Raw genomic sequence first — 24,667 nt, 5'->3', positions numbered from 1 at the left:
CGACGCTCATAAAAAGGTGGGGGCCCACACGATGGCAGCCGGCAGAGGGCTCGACATCCGTGGACCCCACCGCCTCATGTCGGCCTCTCGCTCTCCCACACGCTTCTTGCTCCCCCCTCCTTCCGAAATTACAAATATGCCCATCCCAATAAATCGTTTATAAATATTTAACGCATGTCCCACAAGTTTATAAATTAATCAGTAATCCCATAATTGTAAAAATTAGTTAGAAATTCATAGAATTTAATTCAAATTTAATATTTTGTGAAATTTTAAAATGAGTAAGAAAGAATTCAGAAAATCATAATTTTATGAGAAAAAAACAATGGCCCACATGTTATACATTGTTGATTTTCAATCTTCCATTTTTGTTATGACTAAACTAAAATATTTAATTTTGATAGTATTTACATTTGATTTTATTATGATAATGTTCAAAATTGATGTTTTGTTCCCATTTTTTTAATTTTTAATGGGAACTAAAATTTAATTAATCTCCATATTTGCCGACAATTTGCCATTTATTTTGAGTGTGATTAATCAATGAATGTGAACTACTAAAACTTTAAAATTTGGATTTGCCCACGCATTGTGGCTGCCTTTTGAGAAAATATAATTAATTAAATGCAAAAGATCATTATAATCATTAAATAAAGAGGCTGTTTTTCAAAAGCGGCGAGAAACTAATCCCATAATTATTTTTTTTAAAAAAAGAATTCGCCTATGTATTTATATATAGTGGGCGGCAGCTAAAAGTAACACGTGCCGTCCACCTTCGGCACGACATGTACCCCGTCAACACGGAACTCGGAGTTCCCTCTGGGCCCCGCCCTCTCCCATCGCCTCTTTCTCTCTCCTCAATTTCTCTACTTTTTTGACTACTCTCCCCTTTTCTTTACTCATGTTTTATTCAATTATTCTCTCATTTCTATTTGATTTTCCAGCTGGAACCAAGTAATGAACTCAAAACTTCGATATTATCTGAAACGACACTATTATTATTCACGAATCAAACATAATTCAACAATATTTCTTGGATCTGACGCGAAAATTGAATCAGCTACATCAAAATTTAACATGAATTTTTTGTAATCTTTGTTTTTTCCCAAAACAACAAAACGGAATTAATCAAACCCTAATCGCCGCCGGTGACGGTTGTAACAGCCAGAGCGATTACTCTTAGCTGCAAAAAAACTAGGGTTCCTTTCTTCAAACTATGTACATAAATCGAACGTCAGTTTTCTTCTTCCTCAATTATTATCCCCACTGCCGGAATTCAATCCTCGAGCGGCGGCGGAATGTTCAGATCGAGATCCAGCCCCCTCTTCGCCTCCGCACCGTCAAAATTGTTCTCGTCCACCACCGACGAGGTGTCAGATTCGCTCTTCACCGCGCCGCCGCGGCCGTACCCCATCCCGTAAGCCGCCGCCGCGGCCGGATCGAAGAGGATCACCGGCTGCCCGTTCGGGAGCACCGCCATCGTCGGCTGCCGCCGCAGAAACTGGTAACCTCCGATCTGACCGAAGTCGGCGACGGTAACAGCCCGATCCGGTGCCGCGCCGAGGCGGCGCGTGAGATCCAGCTCCACCGGAGCTCGCGCGTTCAGATCGGCGCTGGACGACTCCACCGTACTGCTCTGGCTGGGGCTATGCACGGCGGCGGAGACGGCATTAGCGGGGAAATTCGTCTTCGCCTTCGCGCCGCGGAACTCGCGTGCGGCAGCGTCGTAGGCACGCGCCGCATCCTCGGCGGTGTCGAACGTGCCGAGCCAGACGCGCGATTTCTTCCCCGGATCGCGGATTTCGGCGGCGTAGCGCCCCCACGGCCTCTTCCTCACGCCGCGGTAGTGCACCTCCTTGGCGCTGCTAGCCTTGGCGTTGCCGGCGGCTTTATCCTTCATCGCCATTTGCGGTTATTTCTCGCGCTCTGCCTAAAAACAGGCGGCGGAATTTTTTTATTGAAACGATTCGGTTAAGTGAGGGAGAAAGGAGGTGTTGAAATGAGGCATGGTTTCGGTTTGGGGAAACGACCATTTAAATAGGGGAAATGGAGGGGCAGGGGTGGCACGGTCAACGAGGGATTTGACTGGGGGCGCCGCCCAATTAATTAGAGAGTATGTCTGTGTGTATATACTGTTTTGTACGTACGGTTGTGTGCGGCGTTATGTGTGAGACAAAGAAAAGTAGGGCGTGTTTGGGGACCACAGAAGAATGGCGACGTGTCACGCGGTGGAGGAAGAAGACAAGAGCGCCAAAGATGTTGATGTGCCGGCAATTAGCATTGTATGCGGCCGCTCTTTTTGGGAGATTTAGATTTACGCAAATATTAATTTAGTGATTAAATGGAAAATCATTATGAATGGTAATTTCCGTGTAATTCCAAATTCAGCCTTATCTTGAATATAGAATATAGTTCTCGTAACAAACCAATCATAAATCACGCAAAGGAATTCTTGAAGGCGCCCACGTGTACTGATGCAGTTTAGAACCTATAAGGTCATCCGTAACGCTGTCTTTTATTCATCTTTTAACCGTCTCATCTCTTCACTATTCATGGGCCCCACTGTACTTTTCACTCCATCTCTTAACTAAGAAACAACACCTGCAACACTTCATCTCTTAATCATCTATTAACCATCTCATCCCTTAACTATTCATTCAATTTCATTTTTTATTTTTATTTCCAACAAATTCAATTAATAAAAACACACTTCATTAAATAAAATAAAATAAAATAAAATAACAACTTAAAATTCAAAAAAATAAAAAAAATACATAATTAAAATCCTAAAAAATATAAAAATTACATAATTTAAAATACAATTTTATAGAAATTGAGTAGAACTACTCCGCCGGTGAATCATCCCCGGAAGGCGGTGGCGGTGCACTCAAGCTACCGGGAGACGGAATACCAATTTGTCTTGCCATATACTCAATTCCGGCAGGATGGACTTGATATTAGGGAGGCGTCATGAGGGAAGTGTCAGCCATCGTGGCGGTCAAGTACATGGACAATAGGGTGTTCGAGCCCGAGACTGAGCCAGCCTGGCTTGATTCGCCTCGGCCCCTCCTCCCTCTAGCCGCCTTGGTCCCTTGTGACCGACGATGCCCACGAGAGGAGCTCCCTGCATCGGTGGTCGTGCCCTCAACCTCTTGTGAGACGTTGTCTGACCCGACCTCACTAGACGAGTATTGGCCACCCGTCGTGTGCTTCTTGCGTTTCGAGCTCGAGTCCATGCTGGACTGGACACCTCCGCCCCACCTTTCAACGTTTTTGACGGCCTCCCAAGCATCGACATGTTTGAATTCTTTGCCGTTGTTGTCAAAAAAGACTCGCATAGCCGCTCTCATAATGTCGGCTCCACTGGCTCCGCTTTGGTATTGAGCCGCTTCATTCTTGTAGATGCCGTAAAATATTTTGACATCTCTGTCGACTAGGTCAAAATGACTGCGGAGCATCTTCATGGTGCGGCGGCGGGACCAAGACGGCTTGTTCTCGTTGTAGGCGTCGGTAACCTTTTCCCAAAAACACTTGCGGGTTTGTTGATTGCCGACGATGGGATCGTACAAGACGCTGACCCAAGCGTTGAACAGAGTCATCGTGTCCTTGCGGCTGTATGGATGACGACATATATCCTCCTCCTCCTTGGCCGCCTCCTCCTCTTCCTCCACGGCGTCGAATGCGCGACCCCTGGAGCTTCCACCGTCTCGTCCTCCTTCCGAATTGGGTTCATCCGGAAAATCCTCCCTAGTTTGGGATAATCCCTGCGATTTCCCATACCTCGGGGCGGAGGGACGAGAGTATGCGTCCACATCAAAATAGGGTGGTTGGTACGCCGCCGGCGTCGACGAGTCTTGGGTGCCCGGCGTAGACGAACCGGAACCGGCAGCACCCAAGACATTGTACATGCCCCCCCAGTCGCCAAACGTGTTCAAGTCACATCCGCCGGAGTTTCTCTCGTTTCGTCGCCGGACATTTTGACATGAAAATTGAAGAGGTGAGATGAAAATTGGAGAGGAAAGAGAGATGATTTGAGAAGAATAGATGTTCGTTTGTGTGTATAATATGGATGAAAGAGGAGTATTTATAGAGTAAAAAAGAAAAAAAAAATATCGTTGAACGGTAAAAAAACGGTAACATTACCGTTATATTTTTTTTTAAAAATTAAAATTGAATTTTTTATAAAAAAAACCTATTTATTGCACCAGCGTGACGACGCCCACTCGCAGGCCGGCGAGTGGGCATCACGCCTAGCGCCAGCGCGCGCCACGTGGCGAGCTGTCCCGCCAACCGTCCCTCCGGGACGAGACACCCGCCGAGACGTATCCCTGCAACGCCGTCTCGCTACCATCTCGTCTCTCCGAAACGAGATAGAGACAGCAACGAGAGGCGTTGCGGATGCCCTAAGGTTTAAGTTATTAATGTTACTACATCCCAAATTGTTTGAATCTTATTTCATTTTGGATCATCCTTGTCAATCTTGTATGTCAATATATAAAACAATTATTTCATTGTATTTAATTTAATTTTATGTCAAATCTCATATTTTATTTTTTATACTATATTCTTATTTATCATTTCTATTTTATTATTTTTTTTTAATTTACTAAACACAATTTTCTTAATTTCATATTATTTCTAAAGAAAACACTTTAAATAATAGCATTAGACATTGACCGTATATGATTTTGGTTAATTAATGAAATATGAAAGAAATAATTACAATGAACTCCAAACATATAACGGTAAAATATTGTAGTCTTGATACTTATCTCAAGTACTAATACATATACTAATTCAGTCATTCAGCGTTGATAAAATATAGCTAGTACTATACTAATGATGGTTTTAGTAATGGAAAAGAACAGTTAATGAAAAATTAGATCTAGGATAAATACAAAAATAAATATTATTAGAGTATTTTTATGGATAATAAGCACATTTTGTATACGATCGGAAATAGAAAAATACAGTATATTCTTAGTTGCTAACGGAGGTAGTACATATCAGTAACAAAGTACTGAAACCATATTAGGTAATGATTAGTAAAAAAACATTCTGAAATAAGGAAAAAAACTGTATAACTATTTAAATGTAGTTATAGAATGAATACTTGAATTAATTACAAAATGGATTAGATTTTTTATCAATTTTAAATGGCAAATGATTATTATTCGTAATTATGTTGATGTTTTGATTAATGTAATTTGAATTTTAATTATGAACTGTTATTTTCTTGTAACTCCAAATCTAATCTTATCCTGAATATGTAATAAAATGAACTGTGATTTCTTGTAACTCCAAATCCAGCCTTATCCTGAATATGTAATAAATTATACTCCGTACGACAAATCAATCACAAATCACGTAAGTGAGTTCTCGAAGGCACACGTGTAGCGTTACAACGTAGAACTTATAATGCTTAAGTTAGTAATATTACTACATCCCAAATTATTTGAATCTTATTTCATGTTGGATTATCCCATTCATTTTTTTATGTCAGAAATAAAACTATATGATATTTTATATTTTCCTACTTTATTCTTTTTCTCATTCCTATTTTATTATCTCTTATTTTATTTTATTTTATTAAACATAATTTTCTTAAATTCATATTCCCAAAAGAAACACTGTAAATAATAATAGTATGAGACGGTGGAGTATATGATTTTGGTTAATTACTGCAATATGAAAGAAATAATTACAATGAACGCCAAACATATAACGGCAAAGTCGTGACCCCCTTGATACTTATCTCGTGTAATGGAGTACATACTAATTCAGTCATTCAGTGACTTTAGGGGTGGGTAAGTACGGTATACCTTATCGAAACCATCATACCGTATACCTTACCGTAAATTCGGTATGCGAAAAAATCATACATTTATCTAACCAAATTTTTTGGTATATCGAACTTCGGTATACCTTATTTTCAGTATGGAGAATTTTCATATCGATATCGTACCTCATTTTCGGTATACCGTACCAAAGTTCGGTATACCATACTTTTGTGGTATACCTTACTTTCAATATCAATGAAAATTGAATATTTGAGTTTTTAGAATACTATTTATATTTTATAGTAATTTAAATAATATACGGGGTATTAAATACTAGTATATTTTATTAATATTATATTATATTTCACAATAAACTTTATAATTTAAAAATATATAAATACTTTATATCTTATTATATTCATATTTTACGGTATATACCGAATTTCGGTATGCCGCGGTATATTAAAATTCATACATTTACCTTACCGAAATATTTCAGTAAGGTATCATACCGTACCGAAAATCACGGTATACCGAAAATTCGGTATTTTCGGTATTTTTTCGGTACGATAAGGCCGGTATTTCGACATTTCAGTATTTTTCCCCAGCCCTATTCAGAGTTGATAAAATACAGCTAGTACTATACTATGATGGTTTTAATAATGGAAAATAAGAGTTAAAATGAAAAGTAGATATACGGGACAAATAAAAAGAAAACATTGTTGGAGTATTTTTTGTGGATAATAAGCACATTTTATAGAGAAAAAAACTTACCAGGAGTATATCAAATGACTCACTTTTGTAGATGATCGAAAATAGAAAATAGTAGTAATATACTATCATTAACCATGTACTGAAACTATATTCGGTAAATGATAAAAAAACATTCGGAAAAAAGAAAAAAGTAGTATAACTCTAAAAAATTATTATCTTTAAATAAAATAATTCTGTAACAAGCCTTAGATATACAGCGACGCATCTGTTGGAATACCACATTTGCATATGCACTTCTATTTTCCTTAATAAGTGAGATGGTGGAATATTTGGATAGTTTGTCTTTGGACTATCATGAATACGAAACATTTTTGTATAGCAGTAGTACTCAAATTTCGAAGACTTGGTCAGTTGAGTAATTTTTTTCTCAAATCTCAACTTTATTTTAAAGCAACTATATACTCCTGGTTTGCAGATTTAGCTATTACTGTATTTCATAAGTTGTGATTTCGATTAAATATTAAATTCATGGTACGGCAGTGTGCATTGAATATTTTTTTAAACAATAATATGCAATCTATTCAAACCTATGCAAATTTTATCTATAGTAGTAACATATTTGAAATTATATTTGTATGAACTTATATCAATCGATATTATAATAATTCTATGCATGGTAGTTATAGAATATAGAAATTAAATACAAATTGCCTCTTATATTTTGTTTACTTTTTGACTGGTTAAACGAAAAGCTGGCTAGGGAGATTTTTGCAATTCTAGCCTCTCAATTTAATAATAATAATATCGTACAAACTTAAAGAATTTGACATTTATTATAGAACTTGTTAAAACCATCGCATTCACAAAGTGTTGTTATTAGTATAATAAATCATGTAAAAATTCCATTGGATATCATTTCAATATATGAGTTTTTTTTATAAGAGTAGATACAACAAATGAATTAAATAATTGGAGCGGTGGAAACCACAGCAAAATAAGAAATACCACTTTCTCTCTCATGATTTAATAATCAGCCATTTTTGCATTAGCTTCCAATTAACTCGACTCAATCCACATTATACTATCTAGTCTCTAGTGCGATAATTGGCGAAGTTACTTTATAATAAAATAAAAATATACATATTTAAAAGTAATAAAGCTATGCAATCACGATAAAGATTAACGAACACAATTAGTTAATAAGATATTTCTCTTTTATTAAATAAATTAGATGTTCAAGTCATTACAGAAGGAAATGGGAAACTGTTCTTCATCCTCTAACATCATTTCGTAAAATAAAAAAAGATCATTTCGTAAAATAAAAAAAGATGGGATTGAAAACACGACGTTATTTCATCAAAATAATTTTTTTTTAAAAAATTAAAGAAAAATACTTATAATAATAAAACACATCATTTTGAATCAAAAGACGACATATTAATGTCGAATATATAAGATATATGTTGGAGAAGTAATTTAGTTTGGAGGAAGTATTTGAGAGGAAAATGAGTGGAATACATGAGAAATGATTTTGGAGTGATGATGTGGGAAAAGTAAGACACACTCTTTATTTCTCAAGTTGTCAACTTGTACAAAATGTTACCACTCTCTCCTATTTATAGGCATTCACTTTATATTCTAGAATTCTATAATAGATTATTTAATATTTTATATCTAGATTTTTATGGGCATTCACTTTATATTCTATAATTCTCTAATAGATTCTTTAATATTTTATATCTAGATTTTTTTCTCCATAAAATCTAGATATTTTCCTAACATTCTAGGAATATCTAACTATTTTAATACCTACTAATTATAGAGAATTCTACATAATATCTATAAGAGAATTCTCCTAAAATATCTAGATATTTATCATACCTAGATAATTTCTACTAAAAATAAAGTTTAATTTTATTCCAACAATTAATAGACAAGACAATTAAGAAAAATTAATATTTTATAGTTTAATACTCTAGTTTTAAATGTCATGAAACTTATCATAATTTGACTAACACTTGAAGATTTAATAATATTAAATCTTTTATATAATCTCCTTCTTCATGCAATCTTCGAAACATTGAGCCTTTCAATATATACAAGTACATCGAACATACCATACCATTTGTAGTTGTTTCCTAGATTCCTCTTCCCAATTATCATTAAGTCGAACTTTCTTTTGCCGTTGAAATTATCATGACATACATAAAATATGTACATCTGACCTATACGCGTTCATGAACCTCTAATCTTGTTCAACCATAGCCGATATCATGAACCACTTACTAAATATAGTAAAAGTGAAATGTGATATTTATTGGCGGACGGATGAAAAAAGAAAAATGAGACATTTAATGGCAGACGGAGTACTTTGTAATTAAAATGTTTAAAATAAAAATGATTTAATAAAAATAATAAACTAAAACAAAACATTTAACAGTGAATGTCTAATGACGAAGGGAATACAAATTTTCCAAACCATATTCAACTCGCAGCCACATATATTCATCTCCCAATACACCTGCGCCACGTGTGTATTGGTCCCGTCTACGCGTCTCCCCAACCTCGAGACACAATAATTATGAATTTGAAGAGAGCTTTGAATCAAAGACTTGGTCGTTGAGCCCTATTTCTAGATCTCAAGAATCTGTTAGGTACGGTTCATCTTTTTCTTTAATTTTAAAATGTACTTTTAATAATGATTTAATGTGACTGTGATCGGTTTTATAGGTTGAAAGCATCCGCAATGCCGGACTTCCGTGCGAAATTCCCACGGACGTCCTAGAATTCCGTCGCGGACGTCCGTCATTAGGTGTGCCCGCCACGGATACAGAATTAGGCTAAGGACGTCGCAGTTCTGCGGCGTTAAGCGGAATTCCGCTTTATTGGTTTTTGTAATGTCCAACGGATGCGAAGAAGGTATACTTTACGCAACGTCAGGAAGCAGCGCTCAAGGATGTGGAGCGGGCATTTGGTGTGCTCCAGGCTCGATGGGCGGCAGTGAAGGGTCCATCACGGTTGTAGTACGTTGACAACGTCGCCGACATTATGTACGCATGTATTATCATGCTCAACATGATCGTCGAAGATGAAGGTCCAACACTGACCGATTGGGCCAATGATGATGCTGATGCTGCGGGTCCAAGCCACGGAGTGACCACTAGCAATGTACGCATGTGGATTCTCCATGACGACGTCGATCGAGTCCGTGCATTTGCCGGCATGCGCCAAAAATAAGCCCACGTTCGACTCCAGAACGATATTATTGAAGAAGTGTGGCAGCGTAGGGGTCGTCGTTGATGTAGTTTTTAATTATTGAAATGTATTTTTTTTATTTGGTGAAATGTACTTTTCTTATTTTAATAGAATTTTTCCTTATTTTCGTCAAAATTTTTATTACGTAAATTGTTTACTTCCGGAAATTGTTTAATTTGTGAATTTGTGATTTTTTTATGTGAGAATTCCGTCAGGAATTCCGCATGGGAATTCCGCCACTGTGCAGTGGGAAGTCCGTATAACGTGGCAGTGCAGTGGGAAGTCCTTATGACGTGGCATGAGGTGTTTTTGGAAATTCCGCCTGGACATCCGACCACTGCGGATGCCCTTAGCTCTCACCTTTCTTTGGTTAGGATTTCACTATTTCTAAATGGCAAACTCTACTTTCACAAAGTAGGCTGCTATTAGTCGGTTAACCAACCTGATTAAATCCCACTAAATTTCCATCTACTCTCCACAAAAGATAAAATAAGAAAAATAGCAAGAAGTATATTTTGACAGGACTACTAACTAAACAAATAATTTCGGATTAGTCAGAATTTTAAAATAATTAATAACTCATTTTTTATTCAATTTCGCAATTAATCCTATTTTTTTGAGGTTTTTAATTTCAGACTAATTTTGTTTTAAGTTGTTAAATGTGCTCTTTGGTCCTCAACGTGAAATGTTTGACTTCCACCGATGCCGTTTTATACAAAGAGACGCTGCGGTTTTATAATTGGTGGTTTTGAAACGGCATTATTAGTAATATTATTGGAAAAAAATAATACTTGTAATGTTTAAATAGTCGAATACGAATTATAAATTAGAGTAAATTGATTTAATTAACAAAGCTAGATATTGGGCACTTTAAAGTATTGGGCCTGTATCTTTCCCTCCTCGGCCCACTCCAAAATATGTGAATTACTTAGGGCTGAATTGGGCCTTTAAACCGTTGGATCATATATAGCACAGAATTAAACACCTACATATATATAATCAATTGCGAAACACACAAGTCCAATATTTATGTGATTTCTTGTTTCGATATTAAATGATTAATAATGTGAATTGTATGTAAATTAATTGTGTAGGTATACTTAATCTTTTACTAACGACAGTGGTACATTTCAAGATAGTTCAAAATAGAAGAAGAGGAGTTGATACGTGAATATCTCCAAGAATATCCCCAAATCTCTCTTATTTAGTTTAGTATTGATTTAGCATATATTTTCATATCTTTTGTCTTGCTCATTAAGTTAGAATCCTTATTATAAATAGGGCTATTGTTATTCTCTTTAATTAATCAATGAAATAACATATTATTTTCCTCAATTTATCGTTTTCTTTATTTTTCCTTGTTCTTTACTTTACCGCAAACCCTACAATCGGAGCTGATCTCAAGGCAAGCTTGAGACGTCCGCCGTTCTTCTTCTCATCGTCGACTTCGCGTCGTCGATCAAGACTCGTTGAGGGGATTACCCTTAACAGGAGTACTATTCAATTTTGAAATGATAGTATTATATAAGGAAATAATAAAGATATAATTGACAGATTTCAGCTGGTTTCACTTGTCCTTATGATGTCATGAATTGCCGACGAGGGACTGCCGATGGCCGAAGTCTCTGATGCAACGAGTCACAAGATGTTAAGGATGGCCCACCAATAAATTAACCTCAATTTCTTGAATTCTAACATTTGACGACAAAACAATAAAAATCACTATTTATAATTGGTTTGAAAACAGAAACTCAAAAGGAAATAAAGTAAAAGTACTGAAATTTAAAAAGAAAAGCTTTAAAAAATAATAAAATGATAATTTTACCCTTGAAATGATGCCCGAGGACCAAAATTCGCAAAACATGACATAGCGATAGCTTTGATTCATCAACATGTTTCACAAGCACCATGTGAATTTCAAGTTGATCCGATACAAATGATGTTTTTCTAGCATTATCACATCGTCGGCTGAAAATGCATTTGCCGCTTCGCATCACGGGTAAACAATATCATCATTGTCGCAGTTGACAACGGAGGGGCAGATCTTGCTGCAATATCATCATTGTCGCACATCATCATCACCAACAAACCACAAATGTATGAATTCAAAAACTAAATGCATTCCGTCGGTAAATTCTCCCAAAAACTAAATGAAATTTGTTGGCAATCAACAACGAATATAGTCATATTGATAAACTTCGTTTTTTTTATAGCTATTCATCCAAGGCTTTTCAAACACTGTCTTGTCTATCCTTCCGTATTATTGAGTTTTAGTTATGGTAGTAATATTTTAGGGATTAAATTACAATGAGTTTGTAACAACCTCAAAGTTGACTGCATACATTATTTCACACATGCTGTAGTAATCGGAAGCATGAGTAATTAGGCTATACTATTATATAAATTGGTTTGGATCCAGTCAAGAAAGACAGTCTACAAATAGTGAAGAATTTAACCACTAAACCAGACCAAATAAAAATAACACTCAAGTATTTATTAATGAATTGTGTAGTATTTTATTTTCAGTACACCTATTACCTATAATCATTTTCTCTCCTTCTGGATAAAATCCGGTGGGGATCCTCTGCTGTGCTGAAAAGCACAGCAGCCCCTGCTCCTCACTATTCATCAAAATAATATATATTTATTTAATTAAATTTATTTTTATTTATTTATTTATTTTATTTGTTGTGAGGGGCAGCAGGGGCTGCTGTGCTTTTCAGCACAGCAGAGGATCCCCACCCGATAAAATCATTCCTTAATAATACCTAGCTAATCGTCCTCCTATAATCTGTTATTATATAATATTAATTTATCGATTCAAATTCTTAATTATGAAAAGACTCCAGCTATTCAAATCATTAAGTCATACTCCATATATTTGTGCGTTAATTCCTCGGGTAAATGTGTAAATTCAAAATTGATTTTTTTGACACCTACGAAATTCTAACCCATAAACATGAATTAATGTAACAAAATGACATATAGTATACCGTATTTTTTTAATTAAGGGAAAAAATTATTCATATATCCTAGTTTATTTAACTTAATACAATGTATATTCTGCATGATTTCCATCAGTACTCTACTATTTTATAACATTCGAAACGTGAATATATTCTTAACAATTTTTTATTTCTATACTCCTCCATGTTGCACTAATAGAGTAAATCTTATCCATACACTCATACATACACTAACTTTCAAATAAATTAAAATAGTCATACATACACTAGGAAAGTCGTATACAACATAGAGACTTGGAGCTAGGAAAGAATAATCTCAGAAGCTACCTCAATATTTTATAATCGTAAATTTTTCTTAGCACTATTCCATAACAACTACACTGTACTCCACATTTTTTACTATTAGCGAACGTGAGCCAACTACCAATTTTAAATATGCAAAAACTGTCAAATTTGTATTATTTTATATATGGATGTAAAGCGTTGATTAATTCAATGAATTATGCCAAATTTTTACTATAATATACTCATGCCCCTTGCACCAGTCTTCAATCATACATATATCTACAGAGTATAATATAATATGTGCATAGCAAGTGATTGGTACTACATTTTTGGACAACGACAGAAAATATTTTTTTTAAAAAAAGGTGGTGGGATTAATTTTAGACGAGTTTATCATTTCATATGCAATTGATCTCTCTACGAAATTTCTGATTAATTTTTTAAAAATGACAGTGAATTAATTACGCGCCTCATGAAACTATAAAAGGGCAAAGTAACCACATTAATTCCATCAAATCTCAAACACCACTGCAAATTAAACTTGCTACCTCCCTACTTCCATAGCTAGAATTTCTCCATCTCTCTGAATTTACATCGATGGCGGAATCACAGTGGCGTTTCGGTATTGATCATAATCCTATATATATATATATATATAACAAAAAATATTATGCATGAAAACTTACATGCATGAATGATTGTACATTTAAAGTTGCAATCTTATAGTAAATAACTAAGCAAAATCTGTATGAATTTTGGCAGTGCTGTAGCAGAGTATCTCTCAAAAGACTTTCCCTACAATGTAGCAAGTGATGATGTTTTCCTAACCAATGGATGCACCCAAGCATTGGAAGCCGCTCTAACTGCCCTTGCCCGCCCGGGGGCAAACATTCTGCTTCCCCGGCCGGGCTACCCTGATTACGAGGCTAGGGCAGCCTTTGCGGGCCTTGAGGTCCGCCACTTTGACCTAGTCCCTGAAAACGACTGGGAGGTCGATCTGGCGGCAGTGGAAGCCTTGGGAGACGAGAACACGGTCGCCATCGTTATTATAAACCCTGGGAATCCATGTGGGAATGTTTTCAAATACGAACACTTGAAAAAAATTGCAGAAACAGCGAGAAAGATGGGGATCTTAGTGATTGCAGATGAAGTTTATTGCCATCTCACTTTTGGAAGCAATCCATTTACACCAATGGGGGTTTTTGCATCAATTGTTCCTATTATTACACTTGGATCATTGTCAAAGAAATGGATTGTGCCTGGTTGGAGAATTGGTTGGCTTGTCATAAATGATCTACATGGCATTCTCACTAACCATGGGGAAATTTTCTTACATACTCCTCAAACCTTTTTTTTAGCTACAATTCTATTATAGTACAATGAAATTTTAATTAGTTACAAGAAATTACACTAATTAAATTTTCTTAAACTGCAGATTGTTGACACCATCACCCAGTGACCTTTATACAGGTGAATTCTTCAATTACATATTGATTTCGTTGCCTTCCATTATTTGCTTCTATTATGAACTGCTTCTGTTGTTACTCGTTACTTTTGGCTCGAGCATTTTATTTAATATAGAACATATCGAGTACCAATCCATTAATCTGAATTAATATGAATAATGCAGGCGGCACTTCCAGAGATTCCATTGAAGACTCCAAGTGAATTCTATGACAAGATTGTGAATTTGTTTAGAGATTCCGCCGACAAATGCTACAAACTTACCAATGAAATTCCAGGAATAAGTTGCCCCATCAAACCTCAAGGATGCATGTTTCTTATGGTAATAATCAAATGCCCAAGAGTTAAATTTTTAAACTGATTAAAAAAAAAATTATTCGCATGATGGTAAATAGTGGGATTTTAATTAATTATCATGATCAGATCAAGCTGGATTTGTCGAAGGTGGAAGCGATTACGGATGATTTTGATTTCTGCTGCAAGTTGGCTAAGGAAGAATCGGTTGTACTTGTTCCAGGTGAATTTTTGTGACAAAATCTATACATATAAATCAGAGAAATATATGAAAAAAATTGATGTCATTAATATATCAATTTTTTGACAAGATTATTTTGTTGGTGGGTATAGGTGTTGGATTAGGGTTGAAGAACTGGATGAGAGTGACATTTGCTGTGAAGGAATCATACATCGACTAAGCCTTTCGAAGAATGAGAGCTTTCTGTGAAAGGCATGCCAAGAAACATACCAAAATATCATTGTCACGCCCGCCCTCTAGGGTTAATAAAAGCGGGCGATCGCGACTTAAAGGGGTTTTAAAGAACGGGCATAGAAGGCTAGGGTTTCAATAAAAGTTTGACTAAGAATTTAAGTTTAATAAATAAACGACCAAAAGCATTTATATTAAGATAAGTAAAAAGACCAAAGGTTTGACATTAATAAAAGAGTAACGAGTTTTCAACATTTAATCAAAAAGATTCATAGTTAAGTAAAAACAAGTAAAGAAAATATCCCAGCGGAAGCATCCAAGAGAAGAGTGACGTCATGTGTGAAGACACGACGACACTCAGAGTTTCAAAACGACCATAGTTTATTATTAATTCCTGCTCAACACCACCAACCGCTCGTCGCTGCTCAACCTGCACATAGAGAAAACATATGCAGGGCTGAGTACTTTTGAAAATACTCAGTGGCTCGTGCCGAAAACATTTTAAGTAAGAGTACATATTATTATCATGCCATACGTAGGTAACCATCGGGGTTTGAGATTAAAAGACCCGAGGCACCGAAACATTTTCCATTGTTCAAAATAGCGACTGCGCAGTCATTTTTCCCCATCGTCATCAACCATATCTGCCAATACATGACAAGGAATGCGGCCGCAAACCAGGTCACTAGACCGGCCAGCCCGTACGCTAGCACACGATCTACCATAGGTGTACACTAATCCACGTAGGGTTTTCGGCCCTACGAGGACCCGAATTCGATTTATATAACAGTGGCAACAGCCACATCAGATAGGCATGTCAAAACAAATCAGGCATGATAATCACTTTAAACCACCCTTATCTCTCCACAGTCATACGTAAAAGATTTTAATAAAATAAAACCCACACATATCGTAGGGTAGAAAAGAAGCCCACCTCGACCCTTTAGATTTCAAGTTTTCGCTTTTCCTTTGATATCACGTTTAGCGCACGAATTTTCACCTTTAGATAAGGTATTCCCAATTAGTCATCAACATGGACTAAAATCATGCATGTCCTAGATCATTCCCCTTCCCAATCAACAATAGGAATCACACCATATCACACATCTTTGCATATCACATCACCTCATCACATATGTAAACTCATGTATGTCATTCAAGCATACAAATATAGTTGTTTAACCAAAGTAGAGATCTGGCAGCTCTGCGCAACCTTTTTGTAAAAATTATTTAAAAAACATCCGACCTCCGATGGGGCTAAAACTCTATGACAAGGCAGTAGACTCATCAAATAACATTCAGTTTAAATTTCATGTCAAAATACCACCTTTAAGTCGGGCAAACCAAAGGCGTAACCTACTGGTCGAGAAAACACGTTTTTGGCAGGATCGCGCAGTCAACTTTAAAAATTCACCATAAATTCATAGTTTAACCAAAAGGGTCGAAATTTACACACAATATAGAAGACATCACGAAGTTTACACAGGAAAAAGAATCGGTCAAATCGGAGTTCGTTTGGTTGGTCAAAAATACATCAGAACACACTGTTCAGAAATCACAGATTTTCATATTGATAGCAATTCGAATTAGGGTTTATCCCTACTCATTCAAAATAAATCTTTTCATGGTTTTGATATAAAATCATGCTCACAAGAGTCCTTAAACACATATTTTCATGAAATCGCACATCAATCACCGAGGATTCAATAAATCAACAAGCAATTGCAATCAAAACGTACTCACACAAACGATTACACATTCCCACCGATCAAACCCTTAGATCGGCATTCCCTACACTCTCTACATGCATGAGGGAGTCAAAGAAAGTCTAGATGGAGAGGATTGAAGAATATGGGTTTGAATGTACCTTTTCTTGGACGAAATAATCGGTAGGAAGCAATTAAAACCTTGGTTCTTCAACAATCTCTTGGAAAATTGTTATGATCTTGAGTGAATGGAAGAACAAGTGTGGGAGGAGATGAAAAGGGGAGGGGGCGTGTGTAGTGAAGTGGGCGTGAGTTTTGGGGGCTAGGTTTAGGTTTTGGGTTTGATATTTTATTTAAAGAATTGGAAAAATACAATATTCCCCAATAAATTCAAGATTTGGGGAAATAATTGAAATGAAGATTTGAGAGATTTGGGGAGGGATGATTGGCGTTAATTTGAGGGAGAAATAAGGAGGATTTTCGAAAATCATGGCTAATAAATTAGCCCATGATTTTATTTGGTATTTTCACGGAGCAGAATAAAATAATACGGAGCATAAAAATTAATAAAATCCTCCCATAAAATATAGGGAATAGGCGTGTAAAAATATTCCTCCCACAAGGAATAATTTCCAAATCTTTAATAAAATAGATAAGGCAAGATTTGCTAGGATATTCCAATTAAAACATGGAAAGAAATAATTAAGGGATCAATTGAATAAATGAATAACTTCTTCTCCCACAAGCTAGGAGATTTCGAAATCTCCTTAGGAATAATAGTGGGGGCCGATTTTTATCAAGAATTAAATAGGGTAATTAGGCTTTGGATTTAATTGGATAATTATCCCAATCAAATAATTAAATCCAACAAAATAGAATTCCTCTCCTCAAAATAATAGTGGTCGAAAATTCCACAATGAAAGGGCAAGGTAATTATTTATGATACTAATTAAATCTCACTCCCCATAATAATATAATTCACCGCAATATATTTCATTCCACATCAATTAATCATAACCACGTCATAGAATCAACGAATTTGACTCGGTCAAAACAAAATTAGGTCACATAAGCAAACACATAATAAATCGCCATTTAATTTCTGCAATCAAAGCAATAAATACAATCGTCTTAGGGTTCGAAAACTAGGGTTCAAAAAGTGGGGCGTTACATCCTACCACTCTTAAAAGAAATTTCGTCCCGAAATTTGGTACTCTCATAGGAAGAGTTCTGGGTATAACTCCATCATCTTGTCCTCAAGCTCCCACGTGGCTTCCTCGTGCCCGTGGTTTCTCCACTGTACCTTCACGTAGGCAACTTGCTTATTTCTCACGTTCTGGACCTTTCGGTCTAAAATCGTTTGGGGTTTCTCCTCATAGCTCAAGTCCGGGTTCAACGCGACTTCTTGGTAGTGAATCACGTGTTTTGGGTCAAACACATATTTCCGTAACTGCGACACATGAAAGACGTTATGCACGTTCCCGAGGCTTGGAGGTAGCGCCAAGCGGTATGCAACAGGACCCACTCCTTCAAGGATTTCATAAGGTCCAACGAATCGCGGTTTTAGTTTTCCCTTGACACCAAAACGCGTTATCCCTTTCGACGGGGATACCTTGAGAAAGACCTTGTCGCCAGCTTGAAATTGTAAGTCGGTTCGTCGTACATCCGCGTAAGGCTTTTGTCTGTCTTGAGCTTCTTTTATCCTTGCACGAATTTGTCGGACGATTCCAACCATTTCTTCGACTGCGTAGGGCCCGAGTACCCTTCTCTCACCAACTTCGTCCCAGTAGAGCGGGGATCTACACTTTCTCCCGTACAAGGCTTCGTACGGCGCCATATTTATCGTTGCCTGGAAGCTGTTGTTGTAGGTGAATTCGATCAATGGGAGTGCGGACTCCCAACTCCCTCCTCGGTCTAGCACCACGGCTCTTAACATATCCTCGAGGGTTTGGATCGTTCGCTCGGATTGCCCATCCGTCTGCGGGTGAAAAGCCGTGCTGAAGTTCAGTCGAGTGCCTAGCTCACGTTATAGGCTGATCCAAAATCTTGACGTAAATTTCGGGTCACGGTCAGACGTGATCGTCACGGGGACTCCATGTAGTCGCACTATTTCTTTTATGTACACTTGAGCTAGCTTGTTAGATCCATAGGTTATGGGTATCGGTATGAAGTGCGCACTCTTGGTGAGTCGGTCTATAACTACCCAGATGGCAGTATTCCCTCTTTGCGTCTTTGGCAAGGCTGTCACAAAGTCCATGGCAATGTGCTCCCACTTCCACTCGGGGATTTCTAGTGGTTGCAACTTCCCATACGGTCGTTGATGTAGAGCCTTCACCTGTTGGCAGGCTAAGCAGCGCTCCATGAAGGCCGCTATATCCCTCTTCATACCATTCCACCAAAAGGACTTCTTCAAGTCTTGGTATATTTTCGTACTTCCTGGGTGGGCGGTATAAGGGGTCTCGTGAGCTTCGCTCATCACCTCGTTTTTAAGTTCTTCGTCGTCCCGTATGCACAGTCTTCCTTGGAAGGTAAGCGCGTTGTCACCTTCTTCGCTAAAGCGTCCAGATTCGCCGGTTCGCACTTCTATACGAACTTCCTCTAGTTTCGCATCCATTCGTTGCGCTTCAACGATTCTTGTCCTTAGATCAGGCTTAACAACTAAAGTGGCGATTCGCGCTTCCACCGTTTCCGGTGCTCTCACCACTTCCAAACGCATCTTACAAAACTCGCGGACCAAGCTTTCTTCCTTGGTGAGAAAAGTGGCTAGTTGGGAATGACTCTTCCGACTCAAGGCATCTGCCACTACATTTGCCTTTCCGGGGTGGTAATTTATGCCACAATCGTAGTCCTTCACCAATTCGAGCCACCTTCGTTGTCGCATATTTAAATCCTTTTGCTCGAAGAAGTATTTCAGGCTCTTGTGGTCCGTAAAGATCTCACATCGAACTCCGTAGAGATGATGTCTCCATATCTTTAAGGCGTGTACCACTGCTGCTAACTCCAAATCGTGGGTTGGGTAGTTCAACTCGTGCGGCCTCAATTGCCGGGATGCGTAAGCAATCACCTTGTTGTTTTGCATCAACACACATCCAAGTCCCACCTTCGAAGCGTCCGTGTATACCACGTAGTTCACTCCAGGTTCCGGTACAGCTAAGATTGGTGCACTAGTTAGCTTCTCCTTCAAGAGTTGGAAACTAGCCTCGCACTCGGGAGTTCAACTGACTTTCACTCCCTTCTTGAGTTGTTGTGTCATAGGTCTCGCTATCTTGGAGAACCCTTCTATAAACCTTCGATAGTATCCCGCCAAACCTAGAAAACTCCGAATCTCGTTTGGTGTTGAAGGTGCTTTCCACTGTTGCACCGCCTCAACCTTAGCGGGATCTACTCGAATTCCTTCTTTCGACACGATGTGACCAAGGAAATTTACTTCCTTAAGCCAAAACTCGGACTTGCTGAATTTGGCGTACAACTTCTCGTTCCTCAAAGTTTCCAAGGCGATTCGTAGATGTTTCTCGTGCTCCTTCTCGTTCTTCGAGTACACAAGCACGTCATCAATGAACACCAAGACAAACTTATCCAAGTAGGGATGAAACACTCGATTCATCTAGTCCATGAATACCGCGGGTGCATTCGTCAAACCAAACGGCATCACGACAAACTCATAGTGACCATATCTCGTACGAAAAGCTGTCTTCGGTATGTTCTCTCTTCGGACTCTCAACTGATGGTACCCGGACCTCAAGTCCATCTTAGAGAACACACCGGCTCTTCGAAGTTGATCGAATAGGTCATCTATCCTTGGCAGTGGATATTTGTTCTTGAGGGTCATCTTGTTCAACTCTCTATAGTCGATGCACATCCTCATTGATCCATCCTTCTTTTTCACAAAAGCACCGGCGCGCCCCATGGTGAAACACTGGGTCTAATAAATCCCAGGTCCATAAGCTCTTGGAGCTGTATCTTGAGTTCTTCTAACTCCTTAGGCGCCATTCTGTATGGTGCCTTAGATACAGGTGCCGACCCTGGTGCTAGATTGATTGTGAACTCCAATTGCCGATCTGGCGGTGGTCCAGGCAAAGCTTCAGGAGCGACGTCCGGAAATTCCTGCACGACGGCTACGTTTTCCATTTTCTTTTCTCCTTTCTCATCTCCTTGTAGATAGACGAGATAAGCGGGATGTCCTTACCTCACCAACGTACTAGCTTGAAGCGCGGAGATGATAGATGCTCGCCGGTTCATCAAAATTCCATAGCATAAGGTGGGTTCCTTGCCCGGGGCTTGTAGAGATATCTGTCTCTCCTTAAAACGAATCGTCGCAAAAATTCGTGGTTAACCAAACCATTCCTAGAATTACGTCGATATCCCTCATCGCCATAACTTGCAAATCGTGAGCGACTAACTTAAGTTCTCCCATGAAAATTTCTATTAACTCTTCTCTTTTTGTCTTCCAACTTCCACACGATTTTTTTTTTCTAATATTCATGGTATTATCACACATTTTTTTCTCGATCGTATCGCCGTCACGTGGCTCTTTCTCGTCACCTTTCATAGGTTCTTCCTCGTTGACGATATTTATTTTGTGCAATAAACTCTATGAAGGGGCTCGTACTCCCTGTACAATTTCCTCGCACGATGGTGACCGTAAATACATCTTCTCATATTCATTATTCGCTTATCGTTCAATCGATCGTTCACGCATATATGTATCTTGTCGGTTATGTCGACGCTTCTGGTTGGTGTGTCATTTTTGAGCATGTCTGACTATAGAAACTTATCCCTTGTGTATATCCGAGTCGACCACTGCATTTTCCTACCGTCTAGTATCAAGGATTCGAAATTTGACCCAACAGTCTTACTTGGATATGAACAGATTTCAAATTGTTGCAACATTTTTAAGGATGTCTTTAGTCGGGAAGGCTCCAAAATTAATAAAGTAAACAAGAACATCAATGCAATGATTGAGCTCCATTGGACTCAAAACGTCCATTCTGAGAATCAAATGGTTTAGAGGTATCAAATAAAACCCATAGAGATTTGAGAATTTACTTCTGATGAGAGTTCGAAAGAACATGAGATGGGTCATGGAAACAGGATGAAACTGCAAAAATTCTCAAATTCCATAGCCGACTGCTAGATCACAATTTGCGAAAATTCCGGACAGCAATGAATGATATCGTTCAACATATCAAGGCCAAAAAAAAATATTCAGTCGCGGCAGGATTTAGAAACATGGGCAAATGTCATGAAGTAGTACAAATGATGGTTCAACCACATCATGTTATTGGAAAAGATGAGATCACATCAATGGGTCCGCGGGTTTGTTAAAGACAACTCAAAGTGAATGGAACTTTTCAGAAATTTAACACGATTAACCCGTTAAGGAAGAAGGGAACAGGATGGCCTTAACTTGGTGTTGCAGAAAGAAAAATCATTGAGTATGAAACAATATATGTAGTGAAACCGAGCTAAAAAGAATTTCACTTCTGCAAGAAAGAACTTGCCACATACATGATTACAAAATAAAGAGATGAACCAGTAGTTCCAAGAAGATTATTCCATCCTTTGAAGAAAATAGGACCGGAGGTGTGATTATACTGAAGGTCATAACTGCAAACGACCTTAGGAATGAAGTTCAATGACGGAAGTTCATAAGGTCAAAATATTGTCCTTACGAAAAATGAATCAAAGAAGACGATTAATCAAGATGTCCGAGGTTACGAAGGCAAGTACAAATTTTTCAAGAACTGAAAGCGAGTCATAACTCGATGAAGAGAGTACAATGGGCATTACTTGCAAATTGGGAGTCAACCAAGGTGTTTAAATAGTCAAGGGCTCACGTTTATTTAAAACGTCCCGAAAGGAATTTAGAATCCAAGTAAGTACTGTTGATTTAAATATCGTTCATTCTAGCTATGAGGGTTGTACTCCCTCGCACATTTTTCGCGAGCTTGAACGTGGTAACATCATTCTATGGAATCGTGGATTCCAAGTTGAGATTCATCGTATCGTCGAAATTAATAACATTTCTTTTGATTGTCGCATCTTCAAAGTCTTCTTGCCATGCCACATAGTTTTCGAAAAGCATTGCCGCTATACACGTGGTCTTAAGGTGTCGTAAACGTCATCGCATTTGTGTCGCATAGCCATTTTGGCATGGTATGCAAGACTGCATAGTTTAATTAGATCTTAGGTATGATCTCGCCATTGTGAGGATACACCAAAGTTCGAAATATATATTTTTCGTTGTTTTTATCACTCAGGAAAGTGATATTGCAGTTGTCAACTTACAACTAAGTTCTAGCACGTTTAGTCTGGCCTACCTCTTAGGCACTCTATACTTTCAAGCATAGCTTGAAGCCTCGTACTTCACGTATATATGATCATTACCTAACTCAAGCTTCATATGGCTCCTACGTTTGCAACAAGGTTCAAAAGTTCCACATTCCCCTTAATAGTGGTTCTATACGATGCCTCGTACTTCATCGGTCATGAATTTTCACCACATAACGTCGTACATATATTGCACAATCAACGCCATCATACCTCATGGTTAAACAAAAGCAATTGTATAATCTCATAGTGTCTCACGGTTCATATCTTCACAACATTTTCCAAGAGCCGTAGTATTTACTTATTTCCCACCAGTGTTTTTTTTTTTTTTTTTTTTTTTTTTTTTTTTCATAGTACAATCAAGTAATCACACGCATACTTTACGTTTCACAATTCATGAAATTTCAATCATTTAGAGTTTCATCTATCCAGACTCATAGAAGTCTAATCACATATTCGCCGATTTTCCTTATCGGGGTGTGCACAAAAATATTCAAACAATTTTTTTTTTTTTTTTTTGGCATAGTCGTATCAAGCAATTTCATATCCATGTAATTTCATCATCCCACACTTCAAACAACATTTTCCAAGACGTCATATTATCTTCGATTCCCATCGAAATAATTTCATTCTCACAAGAGTAATATTCCCATCGCAATTTACAACATTTCACAGTTTCAGATCAATATAAATCAAGATACTTATTACCTCATTCTTCTTGGTTGGGCAGGGACGAGTTGTGGTGTTGAGCTTCCGATGTTTATCATTTAGCCAAATTACACATGCATAGATTTTGACTCAAAAAGACTCTTGGGTCCAGAGTGGAAAGAACTGAGGCTCTGATACCAAACTGTCACGCCCGCCCTCTAGGGTTAATAAAAGCGGGCGATCGCGACTTAAAGGGGTTTTAAAGAACGGGCATAGAAGGCTAGGGTTTCAATAAAAGTTTGACTAAGAATTTAAGTTTAATAAATAAACGACCAAAAGCATTTATATTAAGATAAGTAAAAAGACCAAAGGTTTGACATTAATAAAAGAGTAACGAGTTTTCAACATTTAATCAAAAAGATTCATAGTTAAGTAAAAACAAGTAAAGAAAATATCCCAGCGGAAGCATCCAAGAGAAGAGTGACGTCATGTGTGAAGACACGACGACACTCAGAGTTTCAAAACGACCATAGTTTATTATTAATTCCTGCTCAACACCACCAACCGCTCGTCGCTGCTCAACCTGCACATAGAGAAAACATATGCAGGGCTGAGTACTTTTGAAAATACTCAGTGGCTCGTGCCGAAAACATTTTAAGTAAGAGTACATATTATTATCATGCCATACGTAGGTAACCATCGGGGTTTGAGATTAAAAGACCCGAGGCACCGAAACATTTTCCATTGTTCAAAATAGCGACTGCGCAGTCATTTTTCCCCATCGTCATCAACCATATCTGCCAATACATGACA

At 37.7% G+C, this 24,667-nt stretch overlaps 1 protein-coding gene and 1 pseudogene across 1 annotated transcript; one reads left to right on the top strand and one right to left on the bottom strand.

Moving 5' to 3' along the window:
* Positions 1-977: 977 nt before the first annotated feature.
* On the bottom strand, positions 978-2,016 carry LOC121745575 (ethylene-responsive transcription factor 4-like). The gene has a single exon (XM_042139531.1). The coding sequence runs from the start codon at positions 1,904-1,906 to the stop codon at positions 1,277-1,279; it is 630 nt and encodes a 209-aa protein (XP_041995465.1). The 5' UTR covers positions 1,907-2,016; the 3' UTR covers positions 978-1,276.
* An 11,626-nt stretch (positions 2,017-13,642) lies between these two features.
* LOC121743572 lies at positions 13,643-15,583 on the top strand (annotated as a pseudogene).
* The last annotated feature ends 9,084 nt before the right edge of the window (positions 15,584-24,667 follow it).

The sequence above is a fragment of the Salvia splendens genome, chromosome 8, assembly GCF_004379255.2.
Source record: "Salvia splendens isolate huo1 chromosome 8, SspV2, whole genome shotgun sequence".
NCBI classification, from domain to species: Eukaryota; Viridiplantae; Streptophyta; class Magnoliopsida; order Lamiales; family Lamiaceae; genus Salvia; species Salvia splendens.
Note: the sequence above shows the minus strand (reverse complement) of the source record. Positions and strands in the feature narration are given on the sequence as shown.

Excerpts from the sequence above, each read along its gene's own strand:
- LOC121745575 (XM_042139531.1), bottom strand. The coding sequence starts at position 1,906 with ATGGCGATGAAGGATAAAGCCGCCGGCAACGCCAAGGCTAGCAGCGCC.